The sequence below is a fragment of the Eulemur rufifrons genome, chromosome 1, assembly GCF_041146395.1.
Source record: "Eulemur rufifrons isolate Redbay chromosome 1, OSU_ERuf_1, whole genome shotgun sequence".
Taxonomy (NCBI): Eukaryota; Metazoa; Chordata; class Mammalia; order Primates; family Lemuridae; genus Eulemur; species Eulemur rufifrons.
In genome coordinates this window covers 64,951,794-64,971,497 of record NC_090983.1, presented here as the reverse complement: position 1 = coordinate 64,971,497, position 19,704 = coordinate 64,951,794, and the positions used below count along the sequence as shown (strand labels likewise).

General features: G+C 37.1%; 1 protein-coding gene across 1 annotated transcript in view; it reads right to left on the bottom strand.

Annotated features, from left to right (window-relative positions):
• The window catches only part of LY75 (lymphocyte antigen 75), a 90,174-nt gene that overhangs the window by 47,060 nt on the left and 23,410 nt on the right, over positions 1–19,704 (bottom strand). The window contains exons 6-14 of the mRNA XM_069494995.1: positions 18,644–18,784; positions 15,795–15,986; positions 14,742–14,899; positions 13,190–13,300; positions 12,542–12,630; positions 12,235–12,404; positions 10,025–10,224; positions 8,395–8,537; positions 11–92 (exon numbers count right to left, since the gene is read on the bottom strand). Coding sequence (XP_069351096.1) covers positions 11–92; positions 8,395–8,537; positions 10,025–10,224; positions 12,235–12,404; positions 12,542–12,630; positions 13,190–13,300; positions 14,742–14,899; positions 15,795–15,986; positions 18,644–18,784 — 1,286 coding nt within the window. The remainder of the gene's footprint in view (positions 1–10; positions 93–8,394; positions 8,538–10,024; positions 10,225–12,234; positions 12,405–12,541; positions 12,631–13,189; positions 13,301–14,741; positions 14,900–15,794; positions 15,987–18,643; positions 18,785–19,704) is intronic.

Genomic DNA, 19,704 nt, shown 5'->3' with positions numbered 1-19,704 from the left:
TTTAACTTACTGGTGTATGATCACTCCATTGCCAGGATCCTTGTAAATCTGGGCTCCTTTTATTCAAACCAATCCACAGCCAACGCTGGCCACTATGTAAAAAGAAAGTGTTAAAAAATTTTAGGACAATATTTGGCAAAAATATTTAGCATTGACATGTCTAAAGTGCTTCAGAGATGTAAGTTTATTCAGAAGATCTTGTCACTAACTGAAAATAAAAGACGACTTTTATAAAGAAGACTTTTGAAATGAAACTAAACCCTTAATATGGAGTAGCTATTGAAAAAGCACTATACTTTTGAAACCATATTTTAAGTTGTTTTATTCATATAAAAGGCAAAAACAATTCTGCTTTGAACTTTAAGAGGAAAAAAAGTTGTTACTATTCCAAAACTTTTATTGCACTGCTCAAATATTAGACAATGTTTTCAGATACACTCAAATGCAAGAGTACCATTTCCTTAAAGCATTTGTTTATAACATTATCAAACTTTTTTCTTTAAAATGCAAAACAAACCATTTGGCTAAATTTTTATTAAACAAGATTTTAAAAACAGTTTAATTCCTGCTGCTAATTAAGTTTAAAGTAAGCATGTATTTGAGTATTCTCTAAGTGTAAAATAAATACACAGGAGAAATATGATTAAGCAATCACTTAAGTTAGTAAACTTAACACTTGTAAGTGTTATACTTTTATCTACAAAGCACTGAGCTAGGTGTAATGATGATACAGAGAAGTACAACACCCAATATCTACACTCAAATGGAATGCAAAATAGGGAGACAGATATACATGGACAAAGAAAATATGATTAAGACTATTTATGAATGCTATCAAAGAGTGGTATGAATTTTAAGTGCTGCAAAAGTTCAGAGAAAGGAGAGATCATTCTGGACTGCAGGAAGTGAGGAAATACTTTGTGAGGTTAGTAGGACAAAAGATTTTCTTCGAGGGTTGGCTGACATTTCTTTCCAGCCATAATCTGAGTGCTTATCATATGCCACTTTTCATATTGGCCATGAGGAAAAAGGATAGGCATTCCAAGGAAGAACATATACACAAACACACAGAGACAAGAACATTAAGTAATTCTTTCCCCTCAAATAAACTTATACTCTAGCCAGGGAGATATAGGCAGCATCAATTAAAGTGATATAACTATAAAAAATTGTCTTGGCCTCTTAACTCCACATTTGAAAATATTCCCTAAAATTTATTATACTTTTTAGGCCTTAATAAATAGATGAATTATGTTCCATATTTTAATAATTTAACCTTCTGTTGACACATGGTATATATGATCAGCACATGGTGTGTATATATGCATACATAATATGTATATACAAATGTAATATACATATAAATATAATAGAAAATACATATTAGAGAAGTGGTAGAATCCAAATCTGAAAACATCACTATTCTCAAGCTCAGTAGAATATATAGAATATATGGAATGTACGGCTACAAGTCTACTGGGAAATAGAATAAGTCTGTGTTTTTATAAAATTTGCTAGTGAATAAAAGGCTGGAGCAAACAATTTTAAACTAATTTCTCACTTCTTAATAAAATAATTGCCTTTCTCTATCTCTCTCTGTTGTTTAGCATCCCCTCACAATTATTTATTTATTTTTCCTCATACTTTAATATCAGTAAGTACTTTTTCATCTTTTCAACTTCAAGTTTTTCAACTTAATGGAATGGAATATGAGGGCTGTCCCCTTTTGGTTTTTATTATAGTGTTATCTTACATAAAGAAAGATCAACAATTTGTGGGCGGGCGCGGTGGCTCAGGCCTGTAATCCTAGCACTCTGGGAGGCCGAGGCAGGTGGATCGTTTGAGCTCAGGAGTTCGAGACCAGCCTGAGCAAGAGTGAGACCCCATGTCTGCTAAAAATAGAAAGAAATTATATGGACATCTAAAAATATATATAGAAAAAATTAGCCGGGCATGGTGGCACATGCCTGTAGTCCCAGCTACTGGGGAGGCTGAGGCAGAAGGATTGCTGGACCCCAGGAGTTTGAGGTTGCTGTGAGCTAGGCTGATGCCATGGCACTCTAGCCCGGGCAACAAAGTGAGACTCTGTCTCAAAAAAAAAAAAAAAAAAAAAAAAAAATTATGGACTTCAGATAAATCCAGTAGAGACAATTAAGTCCAGTTTAAATTTAGTGCTTATAAGCGGAATGTGCAGTTTGTGTCTCCAGCTAATCAGAGCTTTCTCACAGGCTTCCATGTGTGTCGTGCTGCTGCCCAAATGCTGGATTCCTAAACCAGAGGGTCTGGGTAATTGCCATCTACAGCATCATTAAAGCCGGATGGCTGAAAAAAAGGGGAGGTTAAGTTCCCTTCCTCATACTTACATGGGGATAGAACTTCACTTCTCACAGCTCTTTGCACATTATATATCTGGGCCTGGGGAATGTGTGTAGAATTTTGTGTTTCTGTAAAGTAAGCACTAGATGTTTCATTTTCTTTACGCAATCAACAGTACAACCAGAGAGATGATTAAAGATCATCTGTCACCTGCACGAGGAGGCTCCAGTGGATTAAAGATCATGTGTCACCTGCATTAGGAGGCTCCCACTGGTGGCCTTTTCAGAGGTTTGTCCCTAACCTTTCTCGGCTCCACATGCTCATACCCAGTCCTCTCTCAGCTAATGACTCCCCTCCTCCCACTGAGAAACTTCTCTTCTTTCAAGCCCTTATCTGACTCCTTTGCTTCATCTCAGGGAACAGCTTCTTAAAGAGTCTGCCCAAGTGTCCAAAATTTCTATTTCTACTACTTTCTAAGAATGAACTTCATTTCAGCCCAGAAGTTTACAGATTTCAGCCTCACTTCAAGGGATTCACTAGGGTGTCATAAATACAGAAAATAGAAGCTACTTGGTATGTGTGTGTGTGTGTGTGTGTGTGTGTGTCTGTGTGTTTTGTGATCAAAAGTGGAAAATATTTCCTGAATTGTAACTTGTTCCTGGTTTGACCTGGTATAGTTGCAGGCAGATAAAGAAGAGAAGAAATTTTAAATTACATTAGTCACTGCATACCTCCAATGTAGATTTTTTAAAATTTGAGAGAAAATATGCACCTGATCATAACTAGGGAATCCAGTTGAACTGAAATTCTCTCTGTCTTTATAAATTTCTTCTACTCCAGCACTAAGTGTATGGTTTTAAGGCTACTAGGCTAAGAAGATATTGCATAAAAGGTTAATATGTGCAATTGTGTTAAAATTCCTATCCTCAGTCAAATTTCCTGCTGCATCTGGTTGCTAAGGAAAATAGTCTCTCAGCCATAACCCCTAATAAATACTATTTGATGAGGGTGCTAAGTCTGAAGAGCCTTAGATTTTTATCTAAATCCATTCATGCCACATCACAGGAGGTAGTGTACACAGCAGCAGTGGCTTTGCAAACAAGGCTTTCTTCTCTAATCCTATGGCTATTTTTGCTCTACAATGGCTTTCCCTGTTGGGCTGCCATTAAGACTTGCAAAGATCTGAGAGCCTTAATGACTTGGTGTACCATGAATCCTTTTCATTGAAATACAAATAGAGATGTGGAATTGAGGCTGTGAGAGGTAGAGCAGTAATCTGACTTAACTCCTTGGCACGCGATGTACAATTTGGGCAATGGATGCTTGCTGAGAAAGGTCAATTCTTGCAATAAAAAGCTAAGGCATTCAAGGAATAAGCTTTAGAATCATTTTCTAATGTAAATGGATTTGCTTCTTTCTTTCCTTTAAGCCATGGTTACAATTTCGGTTTTAGAATATGTTGTCTTTCCAAGTACAATACAGGCCAACGATCTCTTTATTATAGAGAACTTATTAAGTCGACAACACAGTCTGCTTACTATGGCCTTGTGTCAGCTGCTGGGATCAGAGTACAAATAAAATATGGGTCCTATGAGTAAAGGGATTATGGAGATTTGTTTCTTCTCTGTGCTTTTCTGCTTTCTAAATTCAATATGCGTTACTTTTGTGATTAGAAAAAAATTAAACATAGTAAATTCTGTGGAAAATAAATTTAGTAAAAGCTATTTGTGTAGGAATCGAAGGAAATGGAAAGGGTTGACACTGAATGTTAACTGGGAGCTAGGATTCGAGGGGATTTTTATTTTCTTTAATATCATTTTTAATATTTTCTAAACTTTACATAAAGAACTTGTAGTAATTTTTTAATGGGAGGAGGTATTCAACAAGGGCTATCAGAAACAAAGAAATGAGCCAAGAAAAGTTCCTTAATTACTTCTCATGTTAGTTTTGTTTCCATTCTGTATAATTCATTCTGTATATGGATTCTCTCAATGGTCATTTCTATCATATATGATATTTCAACATTTTCCATTAATCGATTCCCACAAATATCTACAACCTCATTGCTTAGTACTACTTATCCACGGCTCTCTGTTCCAGTTAGCAAGATTCCCTTACTTGAGTTTGTTATGTTGGTATTTTACTTAAAAATACTTTACCTAGACAGTGTGATATTGTGTGTGTCAAGCCTGATCTCTAGGGGCCCTTAAGTTGCCCTGCTTGAAATTCACGTCAGGGAGGATTGGCAGTGTATTGGAAAGGCCATGCTCCACAGGCGGCCCCCACAAGGACCTCTGTGATTCAAAGCCACACTGGAGGCTTTAGTCATTTGTAGAGTGTCAGAAATGGGTTTATATCAGTGAAATGAGAAGCTTGTTAATCAGCATGATGTAAGACATTAGCTCTCACTGGTGAAATTTAAGTTATTTAAGACATGAGGATTAGTTAAAATATTCAGAGACACTCACTCATCATGAAAGGGTATTAGAGTCTTGTAAGGCGATAGTTTGTACCTTTAGAAATGGCATCTATGGCTTGATCCCTAAATAATGCCATGTCCCGTCACTGGGTCAGGTGATTGTGACGGCCTGATGCTGACTTGCATGGGAACACAATTCTTCCATTGGAATATTGTCACATCTGCCTCAAGTGAACTTTCTCTGTAGTTAGAACACTTAAAAGGATAGTTTGCTGGGATGTTGTCAAGCTTATAAGACAGGTTGTATAAAATGATTTTTGTCTGCTTCATGAATGTATGTATAATAAATGTATTGCTCAACAGAATTTATATGGAAGAATTTGGTCTGAATTTTGTATTCATTATAATCTACTGTCAAAATTGTGAGGGAATAGCTAACACTAACCTCATAAAGAACCTATGGGTTAGTATATCCAAATTGGCTTAGGTCAGTCTGCAATGAAATTTTGAATATTAATTTCTAATGCTAGATAATGAAGTCTAGAATATCTGAAATTGTACAATAGATGCTTACTAAATGAATACTTACAGAACACAAGTATTGCATTTTACAACAGGTTCCCAGGACATTGTAGTAAAACTACTTTCTTTAATGAGAAAAATACAGTAGTGGCTATGTTAAAACAAATCTGGAAAATGTGGAAATTTTCAAAGAAAGCATTTTTTAAATCACTTAGAATCTTACCTCCCAGAGGTAACAAACATTATTTTTTAAATGTATTTTCGCAGTCTAGTTTTTCAAGTAAATAATGTATTTTTTACTCTTTTATAATCGGCCTTTTCCTCCACTTAATATATTATAAACATTTATACATTATAACATTTATACAGTATTGTTTTTAATCTTAATGCACAGGAGATGCATTCTAAACCAAAATCAACAATAGTGATGATAATAGGAGTCCTTACCTTTTTCTGACTTTCAGGGAAATGCATTTGACAATGCTTCATCATTAAGTGTAATATGATTATTGCTTTGAGCTATTCTTTTATTCTTTCTTTTTTCTTTTTTTAGGCTAGTCAAGTGAATCAGTGGCAGTGAAGAAGGAACAAAGGAATTTGTAACTGGTTGTGATTAATTAGTTGTAAACACCACTACATTCAGACCAGCTTATTCTTAATTTAATAATAATTTATATATTTGTTATATTTATTAAATATATTATGTACATGACATATTTATATACGAAGCCAGGAATGAATAGCAAATTTTATCCCCCACCACTGACAACAAAATCTAAGGATATTCAAGTTCCTTATATAAAATGAGTATTCGCACATAATCTATGCACATCCTATAGTATATGTTGACCATCTCTAGATTACTTATAATACCTAATACAGTGTAAATAATCTGGGTTTCTAAATATGATTTCCATGTCAAATGAAGAATTTATTATACTTTCTTTCCACAACTGTTTTATCTCACTATATCCTAGTTTTTATTTATAAACAGAGTTAAGCACTTCATTTATTAAAATATTCTTATGTTTCTCTTTCAATATTTGGGTAGTTTTATTCTATTTTTATAATTACATTTATTGTAACTTGGAGTTATATTTTTTTTTAATTTTTAAATTTATTCTCAATTTTTTTAGAGACAGGTTCTCGCTCTGTCACCGAGGTTGGAGTGCAGTGGCAATCACAGCTCACTGCACCTCAAACTCATGGGCTCAAGCCATCCTCCCACCTCAGCCTCCCAACTAGCTAGGACTACAGGTGTGTGCCACCATGCTTGGATAATTTTGTTTTTGTTTTTGAAGAGACAAGGTCTTGCTATTTTGCCCAGGCTGGTTTCGAACTCTTGGCCTCAAGCAATCCTCCTGTCTTGGCCTCCCAAAGTGCTGTGATTATGAGTGTGAGTCACTATGTGCAGCCAGTGTTTTTTATATTATATTCTTGCTTCCAATTCTTTTATAATAAACTGCAGCCATCCATTAGTATCTGTGGGGGATTGGTTCCAGGACCTACCCCATCCACTGACAACAAAATCTGAGGATGTTCAAGTTCCTTATATGAAATGAATATTTCCACATCCTCTTGTATATTTTAATCATCTCTAGATTACTTATAATACCTAATACAGTGTAAATGCTATGTAAATAGTTTTAATACTATGTGATTTTTATTTGTGTTTTTTTAATTGTTGTATCATTATTTTTTATTGTTTGCTTTTCCAAATATTTTCAATTTGCTATTGGTTGAATCTGTGGATGCAGAACCCATGAATACAGAGGGCCAACTGTACCCATTCATGTGGTCTTGGTTTTTTATTCATCTCTCAGATGGAATATGTCTTTGGAAATTTTTTTTCAAGAAGGGAGCATAGGAGTTCAATGTCAATTAATCTCTTCACAGACGAAGTTAGTTGGGAACTAAAATGAATACATTGCAAACATTTTCTACCTCAAAACTCTTTAGATGTCAGTCTTTAAATGTCTTCTATATTTAATGTCCCAGAGAAGAAGGCTAATTAGATTTTGTGTTTTGGTAATCTATTTTGTTTATTTTTTGCTGTTTTTCTTTGAGGTTTTGTTTGACTCAAAATGATTGGGAAAATGTTCACTAGGCTATGTCCGGGTGGTGGTTTCTTTTCAGTAATTTTTCTGGTATAACTCAGAATCCTTGATTTATAGCTTTGGGTCTTTTCAGTTCAGAAAAGTAAGGGAAGAAAAAAATAAATTTGTAGAGTTGAAGCCCCTCATACCCTTGATTGTTCCCAATTTTTTCAGAGAAATTTCCCTCCCATAATAGCAGGACCTGGCCCATATTTCTCTACATTGTCCTTAAAGGCATCAGGAAAATTGTCCAGGAAGCCTTCTTCCACCCTAACATCAAAATCACAATGGCTGTAAATCTTTGATCACTTCCCTACTTTCCTATTCTTACTGCCTTTCCTCAAGGTAGGTTTCCACCAGGGTGGTTATAATAGCTTTCTCATTAGCTGCTCTGCATCTACCTGCATGTATATGTCCATGTGGATATGTACATGTGTGTATATGTATGTGTGTGAGTATACGTACATATATACACATGCACTTTGTTTTTGTTTGTTTGTTTTTGCTTATTGACTTCAGATCATACTCCAGGGCAAGCAAGGACATTCCAATTTCATATCCAAACCCCATTTTCCAGCCAAGTTGTATGACTCACTTCTCTTCAACCATACCTGTATATTCTGGTCACAGTACTTTTGCTTATGTTCTTTCGTTTTTGTTTTTGTTTTTTGTGGCTCCTTCTCCTATCCTACCTTTCAAAATATTACCTACCTTCCAAGAACCAGCCTTCTTCATGACATTTTTCCCACTTATACCTCCCAGAAACACTTCCACTCTCCTCTGAATTCCCAAGCCCTTCCTTACTTAGGCTCTAGATTTTCCACCATACTTTTCTTATCTTGTTGTTGGGCTTTATTATACAAAGGGTGGGAACTATGTCTCACTCAACTTTGACACCCTCATAGTGCCTTGCAGATAAGAGTGCTTGATGTTGCATGACTGCTAAGCACCGAATGACCTTGCAGATAATAAAACATGTCAGTTTTGAACACCTACAGGACATCGACTTCAGCATAGAAACTCTCATTCTGAAAGTATTACCTGAACTGGTCCATTAAAAGGTGAAGAAATTCCTTTATTTCATCCACATGACTGAAGCTAGCAAGGTGTGCTCCAAGTGCGTGGCAGAATCTTTCAGCTTCTTCCCAGTTCCTCTTTCTCACAATTCTTTCTACATGGAATACCTTAACAAAACATAATGTTAATTTGTTTTCTGGTATAATTATAAAGTATTCATAGTGTGAAAGTTGATTACAGTTAAATATTAAATATGGGAGCCCCTGACACGTATTCTCATAGGTGTAATGAAGGCATAGGTAAATGCACACATACTGAGACACAGAAGGTCCTCTGAAAGTGTCAACTAAAGGCCACCACAGGTGCTAGCCCCCATCGCCAGATGGATGGCCTTCCTTAGCCAGGCTGCAGAATGCTCTCCTGCATTTGTAGGACCTTGAAAGATAAAATGAACCAGCAGGCAAGGCTATAAAGGATGCACGTGAATATGAATGCTTTGGGAGTAGACTTCAGCAAAGAAATGTGCTAACAATATAATTTTGAACATAAGGCACTGAGACCTGCAGAAAAATAAGGCTATTTTCTGGTGAGGAGGAATCAGAGAGCCGGCTGCCCTGGTGTGTGAACATTGACATAAGGTGACAAAACTAAACCTGCCCTTGTGGACTGTTTCTTTGTTTTCTGCTGACTAATTTTAGTCAGCCAATAACTATGGCCAAAGGAACCATAGTTATTTCAAAAGAACAAGAAGAGGAGGAGGAGTAGGAAGAGAAGATGACACAATGACAGGCTGAATTATTGGTCCTGAGTCTCCAGTTTTCTGCAATGACATAATTACCCGTTCTTGCCACAGCCTCCTGGTGAGTGAAGTACACTTCTCTGTACCTTGGCATGGGGCTTGGCCATGTGACTTGCTGCCGATGGGATACTACTGGAGGTAAGGTGAGCAGAGGCCTGAAATGTGCTTATGTGGTTGGCTTGCCTTCTGGGGCTCCAGGGATTTACTGTGAGAAAAGCAAGCCCCTGATAGCTGCTGCCCCTTCAGCCTGAGCCCTAGATTGAAGAGCAGTGGACCCCAAGTCATAGCCTGGAGCCCAGCACAGCTGACCTGCAGTTGGAAGCAGAACTGGCCATTCAAGCCCAAACCAGACCAGTCAAACCCTAGCTAACCTGGAGATCTATGAAGATGAGACTACATAAAATATCTGTTGTCATTCCCAGTGAATTTTGGGGTGGCATCTAACGGTTTGTTTGTGAGACTAGCTGACTGATGCAGACCCCAAAATAATTATTTTTACATTATAAGAAGTGATGGAACTCTTAATTTGATAATAAGAATTAGAGGGATGTGAGAATCACAAGCATAGTGCCAGTACAGCATACAGCTCGCCCAACTTCCCAGGGAAAAAACACCTGGGAAAGAGCCAGTTCTGCCTTTGGCCCTGCTCTGTCTGGTAGGACAAACGCAGGTGAGGGGCTGAGCTGCCTGACGCCAGAGGTTCAGTGATGCCCTGCCAAGGACGCTGCGCTGCTGGACACTTTAGTCACATTGTATATGTCTATGGGAAGGAGCATAATTTGTACAAGGACATGAACTAGGAGAATCAGTAGAGAAGTAACTTCATTGAAGGATTGAATGAGAATGTTACTTTACCTTATAACAAGAAAGACCTGAGGGGAAACTATGCCAGCCTTCAGGACAGGGGTCATTGGGCTTAGGGGCTGCTTCCTCGGGCTTAAGTGGTCCACTTATTTTCTTGCAAATTGAAAGTGCTCTGAAGCCTTTGCAGTCCTTCACTTCCCACTTTCCAAGAGATTTTCCGGTAGACATAGCCACGCATCCGCCTGGAGAAGCTAGGATTGAATTGGAAAGTTTAATTGGAAAATTAAAAATTTAAATTAAAGTTCAAACATTTTTCAGTGATTCTACTCTTTATTTGACCCAAGGTGGGGGGAGAGAATAGGAAAACAATGGAGGAAAGAGAGGAAAGAAATGTGTTGTTCAGAATAATGATGATGATGATAGGTAATATAGAAAAGTGTTTATTATTTGTCAGATACTCCTCTAAAAGGATTAAATCAATTAAACCTCACAACAAACCCGTAGGGTGGATTCTATTGTCATAATTGAGGTATAGTGAGAATCAAGTGGCTTGTTCAAGGTCAAGTTAAGTGGTGGATCCAGGATTTGAACCGATGTGGTCTGCTTGCAGGGTTGTATCCCAAACCTCTATGCTGCTGAGGATAGTAGTTCAAATTAACTTAACAACTTTCAGCAGTTTTTAAGCAACTTAGTAACTCTCAAAGCATAACTCTCCCAGATTCAAAGCCAAAGGAAGGCCTGGTATGATAAAGGTAGAAGTAGGTATGTGATAATATACATTTGTTTTATGACAGTCGTAATAACATTAAAAGGTAGTTTGTATTATCAAATCTACTTTCCAGGTGAAGACTAAGTGATTTGCCCACAATCGTAGGTAGTGAGTGGTAGAATTCAGATTTGAACCCAGATTTGTTTGGCAAAAGGCTATGCTCCATTTTCCATTCTAACACATTGTCTGAAGTGGGCAGAAGACGAGAAATGTCACATACATTGGAAAGCAATGAGGACAACTTCTATCCCACCAGAGAAGTCCTGTGGTCTCATGTTTTATACATGGACAGCAAGAGGAACACGGAACTAGGAAAAACAATGCCTTGCTACCCTGGGAGGGTGTGCTATTTTCTGCTGTTTTGCCCCCCATCCGTGGCTTGCCCATGATAGACCAACTTGGTTGAAGTGGGAGCAATAATGGTGAAGAGAGCTTCGTGGCAGTCTCTTTGCCATGAGCTATGAGGACACCACTGCACTGTAGCCCAGGCAACAGTGTGACACGCTGTCTCAAAAAAAAAAAAAAAAAAAAAAAGGAAAGAAAGAAATCTATGTGTTTTATCCATTAGAATATTTCTAATTTAATTTGAGATGTAACCAGGATTAACATCTGTATGCTCCATCTTCTACACATAAAAAGATGACTTTGTTACTATCAATAACACATTGATGGTGATGACCATGTATCACAATTTTGTGGGCATTCTCTATTTCAAATGTTGTGTTCAGTGGCAAGCTCACATGTTCTAATCTCTGTATTATAAAAAATAGTCTTCATGATCACCTTAGAGCAACACAAGAAAATATAAATAATTCAAAGAGAGAAAAGTAAAATGCTTTATATTAATGACTGCTGTCTTATTCAAAGCCAAAATCCTCTAAAAAGCACTGGCTTGGAAATCAGGAGCTCTGGGTTTTACTAATTCAATAACTAGATGACCTTTGTCAAGTAAATCACCTAAGTCTGTTTTCTCAACTCTAAAATCAGAAGGGATATCTGGGGTCCTTTCTGGCTCAAATGTTCTGATTCTATGGCAAATTATGATCGATGGTTTATGCTGATTGGAGAATTCAAAATAAATAATACATATAATATAGCCTCCTTAATTCTTACCCATTGAGAATAACAAAAATAAACACATTAAATTTTGGAGAAAGAAGTTAAGCAGAGAGATGAAAATGTAAAGTGCTTCACAATGAAGCTTCTAGATTCTGTTTAACATTTACACAGAAGAGATAACAAAATCTCACACTTGTGGTTCTAGCTCTGAGTTGTTAGATGGTGGTTTTGGAGAACTGAATTTTCTAACTTCTTTCACTGGATTATTCCCAAGGATTTAACAGGGGAGGCACAGCCACTGCTTCTATTTATGGTAGACTCTAGTCCTGAAGATCATTTCCCTCACATTTCAAGAGTAAGTGAAGAGCATATTTGTGAGGCTGCATTTCACTAGTCGCTGTATTCTACTACTTTTAAAGACCAAGACACTCACCTGGCTCAAGAAATTTCCAGTTGGAAAAGGTTACAGTCTGCTTTATTCCACCAACAGTTGACCAACTATACTCTCCACGTGAATCTACATCTCTCAGGCCAGTCCAGAAGTATCTTGTTAGAGATTTATCATATTTTTTCATCATACCATTTAGATATTCTTGCTCAAATCTACAAAAGAAGAATCAAATTGGTGAGTGTTTTACAATGATTGCATCAATTTGAAGATGCAACTTTTTCTGAGGAAGATTGTTTAGCAAAAGAACTGAGTAAAGAGTTTACTAATACATGTTCACTGATGGTCACACCTGCTAGTGATAGTCAGATTGCAGTTTGTTCCAAAAGGGACCTCATCCTTGTAAATCTTGTAACAAGTTTCTCCATGTCTCTCCCAGCCCTAAATCAGAGGAGAAATATTATTATATTATACTGTTTTCCAGACTTGATGATGTTCCCATCTGACAAGCAAGTTTCTGCTAGGTTGACAGTATCTTAGAACTTGTGGAAGTTAAGGACATGGCCAGTGAATTCATACACGTGTTGAAGGTGGGATGCCATTTCATAGATAACCTCCACAGGACTGTGAGCCTGTGTCAGACAGAAGGTATGACTTAATTGTCTTTACCTTTAGTGCCTGGATCATCATAAGGGTTTAACAGATGTTGGCTGAATAATTTTGAACAGGAATAATATCAGTGGAGGAAGTAAAGGTATCACCATTCAGGATAATAATCATATATATTTTTATAGAAATTCATGAATAGGTAACTCTTTTACCTTCTGTAAGAATGCTGATATGCTATGCTTTACTGCCTTTTAGCTTGCTCTAACGTAAAGAAACAAAAGCTAGTAATTTCTGCTATTTTCTAAGCTTGAATTGTTTAATTCTCAACCACCATCTCTAACCAAGAAGGCATAATACTGCTTAGGAAATTTTACACAGGGATTTGACATACCTCATCTGGAGGACACATCTTATCAGCTCTTGTATCATTCATTTTTTCTCCCTTTTTCTTACATACATATTTAAGTTTTTCTTCACATGATTGGACTTTCCATTGACCTAGCTTTAAAAAAGAGACAAAAGTATTTGCTCACAAAAGAAATTATTTGTCATATATTTAGAATTGAACTCACAAAAGCTATGAAAAAGAGACAGAGAGAAAGAGAGAATGAATGAATATAAATGAATAATTAAATGTGAGCACACATTCCTAGAAAATGCTACCCAACAAGGCTGTGACTCACAGCCTGTTATTTCAGCATCACCTCAAGGTCACATTGTGGATGAATTCATTTTCTTATGAGAGTAACAATAAAACCATCAAAAGACACTCGGTATGGAAGTTCAAGAGAGGAGAACTCAGCCCGCAGTTGCCAGCATTCTAGTCTTCTTCCACATGACATGGCCAAAGTTTGTCCACAGGTTAAAAACTTTTAGGAACATCAATTAACATCCCTGTCTGAGTTTCCTCATATGTAAAATGATGGTGGTTGGAGTAGCTACTCTCCAAGAATTCTAAATCAAAAGTTTCTTTCAACTCTAGCCTAAATTTCAAAGTTTTCTCTTTCAAATATGCTACTTAACATTAATTTTCCTTAATTGACTAAGTCACTCTGCTTTCTTCAAATTAAATTTTAATGAGTCAGTTGTGACTCATGGTCAGTTTTGGACATTGGAATGCTGTCTAAATATGCCATCAGTTAACTCTTGCTCATGGGACCTTATTTCCATTTTTGATACTCTTCTAAAGCCATCTTGGATATCCTTTTAAATAGAGCACCAAATGTGACACCTTCTTGAATACATCTTTACTAATGAAACACTTCCAAATACACATACCATTTAATGCTTCCACTCAAATCTCTCTAGATGTCTGGATGACACAGTTACCCTCATAACCAGTTAGATGTCCACAGGAAAGTGACATAAACAAACAAATAGAGGGACATATACCCTTTCTGCTCAAAATATATCCTATTTTGAGTTATTAACTAAAACATGTTTAAGAAATGTTAGTCATTCTACAGGAGTGTAATGTTTCCTGAACAAAGACCTAACTTTTAAGTAAAAATATTTTTTCACTTCTCAAAGTAGGATTAATATAAAACAATCTGAACATGAATTCAGCAGATGAAATTTTTCAGGTTAAATTGTGGCTATATGCCAAATATCACATTATGGCAGAAAGGAGGGTAGAGACCCTGGTCCTGAGAGGAAGCAGGTTATTAGATCCAGTTTGGCACAAGAATCTAAGTTCTAACAGGATTCTCTATATCTGTTTCAGACCAGAGAAGATGATCTCAGTATCTCAGTAGGAAGTAGGTTGGTTATTTAGTAATTGCTTTTATTTATCTTTTTTCACTAGCTACCAGAAAGATAATCTACAGCACTCTTACCTTTTATTTTCTTTTCCGCTTGACTACAAATATTCCAACCAAAGTAACCCTAATATTATCATTAGGTATAACAATAAGAATATACATAAACCGTAAGAGGTTTCCTACCTTTCCTAAATAGGACACACAGTTGGGGGTCTGATTGTAGGGAACATTTGGCTCATTCTCATCCCAGTATGTTAGAGTAACTTCAGTACCATCTGACCACTGAAATAAAGTTGGTACGTTTATGTTCTTAAGGCCTAGCCATATTTCTTCCTTGGCATCTAAAAGAAAAATGTTTTATTTGTTGGTTTTACGTAATTACATACTTCAATATGTACATCATTATACTAATTTTTACATTCTGATATGGGGTTTTACGAGCCTTCGTGGTATTCTTAATTAGCCTATAAAATGTTGATAAGGCAGGCGGGTTGGGTAATGAGGCTTTGCAAGTAAAGTACACAGGTAGAACAGCTCTACCACGCTCTGTAGGCGGGATGTTCCTGATATTTGGTGTAGATAAACTTTGCTTTATGCGGATTAATGCAATTCTATAAATACAATCATAGATATTCTAATTAGAACAGAAATATTGTCCACTACTGCCCTGGAATGACTCTACTGCCTCCTCAAGTAAAACATGAGCACCAGGCTGGCACACAATAGGTATCTACTACCAGCTATTATTATTGGTGAATTCTAGGAAGAGGTCATAATACTGGCAGTCTAGTATATTTTTGTTTACCAGTCTTTAGCTTTCACATAATTACAAAAGTGAAATAATTATCACGTAAATTTTTGGAGCAACTTAACTAGAATTTATCTCCCAAGAAGAGGAAGATTATTCAATTAATGGTTGTACTGTCAAATTGGTAGCCACTTGGCACATGTGGCCATTTCAATCCAAATGTAAATTAAATAAAATGACATAAAAGTAATAATTTGGTTCCTCGGTTGCCCTAGCTACATTTCAGGTGCTCAGAAGCCTCACATGGCCAGTGGCTGCTATATTGGGTGGTGCAGGTTGTAGAATAGTTCCATTACTACAGGAAATCCTACTGGACAGTGCTGATCTATAGGATCACGTTATGAGCTTTTCATTCCCACTAAAAGTCTGAAAATAGGGGTATTTAAAATGCCTTAAACCTCTCAAATAGGATATTTTTAAAAACTTACCCCCATTATGGAGTTTTGTGACAACCACCTCCACGTCGGCTAGAGAATGAATGCTGATGAGGTCACTACTGAAGGCTTCGCATTTCACATGTGCCTCATCCCAGGACTCACTTTCATTTACCAGCAGATAGCAAAATCCGTTATTTGGCAGCCAGCCTGCATCACAGCGGGTATCTGAATATGTCCAAACATCTGGGGGAAAAGCAGCTATTTATATTCCAGTAAAGATACATCTATTTCAAATCAATAACATTGTAAATTCTTCTTTCTTGAATAATAAGGCTTCTGGAAAACTGGGGAATATGACATCAGATACTGCGGTGACGTGAATTTATGTGGTGCCTAGCACATGAATGATGTATCCACGGCATCAGAAGAATTCCTGCAGGGATTCAGATAATGATGTGACTTTAACATGACACGAATGTGCTACATGGCTGGGCACAGACTGTTTAAGGGGTGTAGACACAATCAGCAAAGAGACTGCCTTTAATCCTAGTTAGACAGAAGAAAGGCGTGAGGTAAGCTGGTTGCTGACAAGTCTTTTCCTGGGTATGGGATTTGTTATGTTTCCCTCTAGTCTCTGCTTTGAGAAGATTATAATGAGGTCGAGTCTCCTTTTCTTGTATGGTCAGCTTAGCAGGGGATGTACATTCATGCTCACTGTCGAACAAAGGACGGGCAGAGATTTAAGGAACAGAATAAGACATTTGTATACCCCACACCCAAGAGATGGCAGCAGGGGAGGGAAAGGGCAAAGGACATCTCTGGACCTCTTCTTTTCTCCCCTCTGCTCGACAGGTAGTCCTTACGGAATTAGGGATTCTTTGTTTTGACCATGATAAAACTCACAAGTGAAGGTCTCATCTCTCTAGATTAGAGAAAAAGAGTGATGTGTAAAACCAGATAAAATACCTCTACCCATGTTAATAAAAATAGAAAGTGATTTGGTTATTCAGACTTCACTCATTCAGAACCACTTGGAACATTTGTTATAAGAAAACACAGCATCTTAAAAATGTGGACAGTTTATTTTTTACTGAAGGATAACATTTAGGTTGAGCTAGCCTCTCTCACTTGCAAGATAACTCAATTAAGTTTCTGAACTAGCACTTATTATTATTATATTTCATGATTATGATAAAGGAACAGAGGAAAAATATCACCCATAATGGAACTTAATATAATCATTTTCATATTCTAGTCTTTGTTTCGATGAATACGTATTTTTACAAGATTAAAATGATAAGTAGGCATATCATTTTGTTTTGCTCTTTATATTTTCCTGCTGGCACAGTTATTTTAATAACTGCATATTATTCAATCATGTGGAAACATCATGATTTACTTAAGAATTGCCACTGTGAGATATTTACTTAATCTATCATCAGTCGCTATAGTTTATTTTCATTTGTGCTGGCTTTTCTATTATGCCTTTTGTTGAATGGACTAAATTTGGTTTGAATCAACTCAGAAGATAAATGTTCATTTCCTCCTATTATCTTAAAACTTCCTCTTACATTCCTTCTTCTATATACCTATTTTTTTTTCTTAAAAATTGCTCCATGTTCCTTTTTTTTGAGACAGAGAGTCTCACTCTGTCGCCTGGGCTAGAGTGCCATGGCATCAGCCTCGCTCACAGCAACCTCAAACTCCTTGGGTCAAGCGATCCTTCTGCCTCAGCCTCCCGAGTATCTGGGACTACAGGCATGCGCCACCATGCCCAGCTAATTTTTTCTATATATATTTTTAGTTGTTCAGCTAATTTCTTTCTATTTTTAGTAGAGACGGGGGTCTCGCTGTTGCTCAGGCTGGTCTCGAACTCCTGACTTCGAGTGATCCTCCCGCCTCGGCCTCCCCGAGTGCTAGGATTACAGGCGTGAGCCACCGCGCCCAGCCTGTATGTTCCTTTTTGAATGGAAATTTAGATGCTTTATTCCCTTCTCCTATAGTTCCTTAAAGCAGAACATTTAAAAATTATATTTTTCCTCCAGTTTTGAGTATTAGTTTTTCTCATTCAATGAGGATTTAATCAAATACCCAGTATACGTCAGGACCTGTGCTTGAACAGGTCAAGGCAGTCCTCTTTTCCATTCTTCCAAAACTCCTCAAACTTCTCTGCTCCTCAAAACTCCAGCTGTTTTTGTGTCCCTCTCACCCAAAACTCCCTGGAAAAAACCCCTCATGTATACATTTTGTCTTTTTATACCTCTCCTTTTTTACCTGATTTTTCAGTGCAAAGACCGGCCTGGCAAAGGATAGAAGAGGGGCAGGAGTTGCGGGGCAGGGGCTGGAAAAACCTGGGACCACTCCTGTGTCCATAGTGTTTGACTCAGCACAGAGGCATGAAATACATGAGACCTGTCAGTACAGCAGTGATTCTCAGACTGGAGCATGCATCAGAATCACCTGGAGGGCTTCTGGGAACACAGAACTCTGGGCCCCACCCCTAGAGTTTCTGAGTCAGTAAATCTGGGGTGGGTCCTGAGAATTTGCATTTCTAACAGGTATAGGTGATGCTAATGGTCTTGGCCTGGGGACCACACTTTGAGAACCACTGCTCTAGAGGAAAAAGAGCCACCCATAAACAGAAATATATTTCCTATCTAGAATATCTCTGCATTCTTCTGGGCATATACGTATTTTTACCTGATATTCTTCGTTGTCTCAACCAAAGCTTTATTCATATATAGTTGATAATATCTAACCACAGGGTCAAAAATCAAGTACTTTTCTGCATTGGCAGTATCAGGTGAAGGAAAGGTGGGAATAGATCTCTGAAAAGGATTTACTTGATGTCACAAAACTAAGATGTTAAGACCTATTTGTACGAGGAAATGAGAAGATACCTGTTGACTCCACCGTATCATTTAACGGTTTCCTGCAGACGTAGGGCAGCTGAGCTTCACAGGAAAAACTCTGCCACAGGCCAGACTCGGCGTCCATTCTCGCACAGCTCGATCCACCTATCGTAGACGCGCTGGGCCTATCTTAAAGTGTAGGATTTTCAAAAAGTTAGAAGAAGGCCAGGGTGGTGATTAGAAAAAATAATTTTCTGCTTTTATGGGAACTCACAGTAGAGTTAAAACTTTTAACTAAATTGAAATGTATAAGCCTCAATGGATGATCATGTGCTTTAAAATATCTTTCTTCTAAAATACAGGATACATCTCCCTGAAACGTATAAATCCAAACTGTATAAATCCAACCACCCTGAGACGACTTGCTCAAGGCTTCTTGGGCGTAGCTCTCGGAGCCATGGTCACACATACTTGGCTGAGAATAAACCTCTTTCAATTATAAAAAAAATAAGATAAAATACAGGATACAGGGGAAAATAATATATTATAGTTAATTTGAAAAACGAAAACCAAATCTGTCCCAAATGACTTCCATGTCATATCCTATGGTCAGTAGCTCTTAATCTGCTACTCCATATAGTAAAAATATTAATTTATGATTCTGTAATGCCCTTAAGGCCTGAATTAAAGATTAGATTATCTTTAAAGATTCTATTTAAAATAGAGTATTAATTTATTTACTAATAAGGAAGTTTAGTAAACTAAATTAACCAAAATGACTAATTGGCATTTTATTGCACTTAACCTGTTTTCTTGAGTGTGTACAGTATACATTTGTACTGACGTGAGTGTTAACTTTTAGGTTCCTCATTTGTCAGAAGCCTAAGATTTTATTTTTAAAAATGTATCTAATCCTTTCTTTTGGAGAAAAAGTCTTTGGCTGAGTAGGGTTTGTTTATTTAATTCGCTACAAAATTTTCTTTGAGTTATTTATTTGTGTTACAAACTATAACCACTATGTGGTCAGTACTTGGGTGCGAGAGTGGAGTGACCCCATGAGTTTGAAAATGAGGGAACATTTCCATATTAGAGTCAAGCTGCAGATGAAG